Source organism: Fukomys damarensis, unplaced genomic scaffold (assembly GCF_012274545.1).
Source record: "Fukomys damarensis isolate Sample0158 unplaced genomic scaffold, DMR_v1.0_HiC HiC_scaffold_30, whole genome shotgun sequence".
Lineage (NCBI taxonomy): Eukaryota > Metazoa > Chordata > Mammalia > Rodentia > Bathyergidae > Fukomys > Fukomys damarensis.
This window is the reverse complement of record NW_022900942.1, coordinates 5147309-5151064: the sequence shown is the minus strand read 5'-3', so window position 1 is coordinate 5151064 and position 3756 is coordinate 5147309. Positions and strand designations below refer to the sequence as shown.

Here is a 3756-nt window from a genome sequence, read left to right as displayed (position 1 = left end):
TTTTTGGTACCGGGGATCGAACTTGGGTCCTTGCCCTTGCAAGGCAGGTGGCAGACCATTGAGCTAAATCCCACCCCTGGGAAGATAAGACTCTTGGGGTTCACAGTGGCTGTCCGGATCCTTCCAGGTGAAGGTGTTGAAGGAGAAGATAGAAGCTGAGAAGGGCCGTGATGCTTTCCCAGTGGCTGGACAGAAGCTCATCTATGCTGGCAAGATCTTGAGTGACGATGTTCCCATCAGGGACTATCGTATTGATGAGAAGAACTTCGTGGTTGTCATGGTGACCAAGGTGGGTGACTAGTCAGGGAGCTGGCAAAGAGCCTGTGTGCCCAGGAGAGATTAGCTGAAAACAGGGCAGGGCCATGTCGGGGCAGGATGTTGGGGCTTGATAGGAGTGCTGATGCCAGCTCCCTTTTCTCTTTCATAGGCTAAAGCTGGCCAGGGTACCTTAGCACCCCCAGAGGTCTCACCCACTGCTGCCCCAGAGCCATCCACACCCTTGCAGCTGGCCCCTGCTTCAGGCATGTCCCATCCACCACCTGCCACCAGAGAGGACAAGAGTCCATCGCAGGAGTCGGCTCCCACAACATCACCAGAGTCGGTGTCAGGGTAAGTCAGGGGCAGCATTCCCTCCTAGGGCTCTGTCCTCCCCAAACCTTTAGTGCCCACCTGTGTGATCCTGAACATCTTGGGGGAGGGCAGGCCACCAGAAGCCAGGGTCCGATTTCTCTCTCTTGAATTTGCAGCTCTGTTCCCTCTTCAGGTTGCAGCGGGCGAGAGGAAGATGCGGCCTCCACACTAGGTGGGTGGGTGGTCCCCAAGGCAGAGGTGACTGGGCACCTGGCCATCATCTGGGTGTGGGAAGGTGTGGGTGCTGCCCTGCCCTGTCCTTGGTGACCCAGGTCCTGATGCTCCCTCCATAGTGACTGGCTCTGAGTATGAGACGATGCTGATGGAGATCATGTCCATGGGCTATGAGCGGGAACGCGTCGTGGCTGCCCTGAGAGCCAGCTACAACAACCCGCACCGGGCTGTGGAGTATCTGCTCACGGTGAGGTGGGACTACCACCTCCTGGGGCAGCATGCCAGAGAGGCAGGAGCTGCCGAGAAGCCCTGGGTAGTGGTTGTTGTCACTGAAGGTTTCACTTGGGAGGTGGGGTGGGAGTGGTGGGTGGCCCGTGGTGGACAAGGTAGCTGGAGGTCTGTATGGGGGAACTAAAAAGGATTTCTGACAGGGAATTCCGGGAAGCCCTGAGCCTGAACACGGTTCCGTCCAGGAGAGCCAGGCGTCTGAGCAGCCAGCCACAGAAGCAGGTGGGCGGGCTAGGCAGTGTGCTCATGGGACATCTCCTGGGGCCAGGCCCTGGGTCCTTAGGCAGTTTTTGACCACCTCTTCCTGCTGCTGGCAGGAGAAAACCCCTTGGAGTTTCTTCGGGATCAGCCCCAGTTTCAGAACATGCGGCAGGTGATCCAACAGAACCCAGCACTGCTGCCCGCCCTGCTCCAGCAGCTGGGCCAGGAGAATCCTCAGCTGTTGCAGGTGCGGCCCGGGCAAGGGGAGTGGGGTAGGTGCCACAGCCTATGGTGGAGGGGTCACTTCACCGGGACTGCAGGGCTAAGGACAGCCTCCACTCCCATTCCTGTTGCCTACTGACCAACTTGCTGGTGGAATGTGTGTGGGCTGAGCAGCACAGCAGGTTCCTCTGAGTCCTTTGTGAAGTGGCTCAGGACCTGCCAGCTTCTGCTCCTCCCCTGCTTCTTAGTCCCTGGTACAGGCTTTTATTCCTTTCTTGTTTTCTTTTGGGTATTTTTATTCTTTTTGTTTTGGGTTTTTGGTACTGGGGATTGAGCTCAGGACCTTGCACCTGTGAGGCAGGCAGCAGCACCACTGAGGTAAATCCCCAGCCCTCTTTTGGGTATTTTTGAGACAGGGTTTCCCTGGTAGTCCAGGCTGCCCCTGAACTGCCTGTGTAGCCCAGGCCTGGGCATTGAACTCTGAGATCTTCCTGCCTCAGCTTCCCGAGTGCTGGGATTATAGACCTGTGCCACTGCCCGGGTCACCTGTACTTTGTGCAGTCCTCCTGGTGCTGTCCTGGGGCCTTTAGTCTGTGGTGACCCTGCGTCTGTGTAACCAACCCAGACTTCTGCATGCCACCCTTCCCCTTGGCTGACTTGATGTATACATGTAGTACTTTTCAGACTTCTGAGACAGGACAGGCTCTCCCCATGCTGACTTCTTCTGGGGCCATCAGTCCTGCCCCAGCCCTCACCCCTGCCCCCACCCCTACCTCCAATGGCCGTCAACCTTGTCTTTTACTGGCACCTTTCAGTGGCTCTAATTCCACAGCTACCCTGGTCCTTTGTTCACTAGATCTCAGATTCTGAAGAAGCACTTTTTCTTTACTATGAAACTGTCAGATGTATAAAGAGTACAGTTGCACCAGAATCTTGAGACTTCCAACACTCGGATAAGTGAGTCTGGAAAGGACACACAGCAAGAGTGCAGCTCAGCAGTGAGCGCTTGCTGAGCTTGTCAAGGGCCCCAGGCTCCATCCCAAGACCAAAAGGTTCCCAAGCTGGATGCTGTAAACCCATCAGTGAGGAGGCTGAGGCTGGAGGATTGCTGCATGCTGAAGGCCAGTCTGGCCTATGTAGTTCAAGGGCATCTTAAACTACATAGTGAGGTCCTGTCTCCCCCACCAAAAAAAAAAAAATTAAAAGTTAAAAAGTTCCCAGATCTTGGCTATCGTGGCTCTCTTATGGGCCACCCTGCTCTCTCGAGGGTGTTCTTTTATCTTGCTTTTTCCTCTTTTGTTTGGCCCAAGCTTGTTCTGCAGAGCCAGTTTCTCACTCAGTCTTCACTTTTACTTTTTCAATAAACTTTCCTGCTAAAAAATAAATAATTAGAAGTTCTCAGATCTTGTTTTCCCTGTTGAACTGTCACCGCTGTGGCTTCCCGTTGCCAAGGAAGAAAGTGCCTGGCCCCAGCTTCTCTCATTTCACTTCCGTGTCCTTCCACGTGGGTCTTCCGAGGCTGAGACTTGGCTGGATGCACCCACCCCAGGGCCTGTGCATTTCCTGCTCGTGCCTTCCATGTGCCACAAGGCCCCTGTTACTTCCCAAGCCTTAGCTGTGCTGTTGTCTGCTCGTTGTAGTTGCTCACTAGAAGCCTGCCTCGCAGCCCAGGACAGGGCTCATCCCCACCGTGTTGCTCTGTGTCCACTGACTGAAAAAGCAAGGGTTATGGGGGGAACTGCAGGAGGGGGCACCGAGGCCAGGCCTCTCCATCACCCGTTTCCCACAGCAAATTAGCCGTCACCAGGAGCAGTTCATCCAGATGTTGAACGAGCCCCCTGGGGAGCTGGCAGACATCTCCGACGCAGAGGGGGAGGTGGGCGCCATAGGTGAGGACGCCCCACAGATGAACTACATCCAGGTGACACCGCAGGAGAAGGAAGCTATTGAGAGGGTAAGCAGAGAGGGTGGGTGGCTGGCTGGGGCTGGGGTCACCCTGCCCAGCAACCTTCACCTAACCCCAGCCCCTTCCCCCTGCGTCTCCCTACAGTTGAAGGCCCTGGGCTTCCCTGAGAGCCTGGTGATCCAGGCCTACTTTGCATGTGAAAAGAACGAGAACCTGGCTGCCAACTTCCTCCTGAGTCAGAACTTTGATGACGAGTGACACTGGGAGGCCAGGCCACCCACTGCCCCCACCCTGCCCCCCTCCACAAAAGTTTTATAAAAGAAAAAGTATATATA

At 55.5% G+C, this 3756-nt stretch overlaps 1 protein-coding gene across 2 annotated transcripts in view; it reads left to right on the top strand.

Moving 5' to 3' along the window:
* Rad23a (RAD23 homolog A, nucleotide excision repair protein) overlaps nucleotides 1-3756 on the top strand; it is a 6181-nt gene that overhangs the window by 1745 nt on the left and 680 nt on the right. Inside the window, exons 2-9 of one of the 2 annotated variants that reach the window (XM_010613382.3) lie at nucleotides 128-289; nucleotides 428-609; nucleotides 747-802; nucleotides 924-1051; nucleotides 1236-1314; nucleotides 1410-1540; nucleotides 3305-3469; nucleotides 3566-3750. In XM_010613382.3, the coding sequence (XP_010611684.1) occupies nucleotides 128-289; nucleotides 428-609; nucleotides 747-802; nucleotides 924-1051; nucleotides 1236-1314; nucleotides 1410-1540; nucleotides 3305-3469; nucleotides 3566-3679 (1017 nt within the window). In that variant the 3' untranslated portion in view covers nucleotides 3680-3750. Of the gene's footprint in view, nucleotides 1-127; nucleotides 290-427; nucleotides 610-746; nucleotides 803-923; nucleotides 1052-1235; nucleotides 1315-1409; nucleotides 1541-3304; nucleotides 3470-3565; nucleotides 3751-3756 lie in introns of those variants that run through there. The other variant, XM_010613383.2, reaches the window with a different exon arrangement.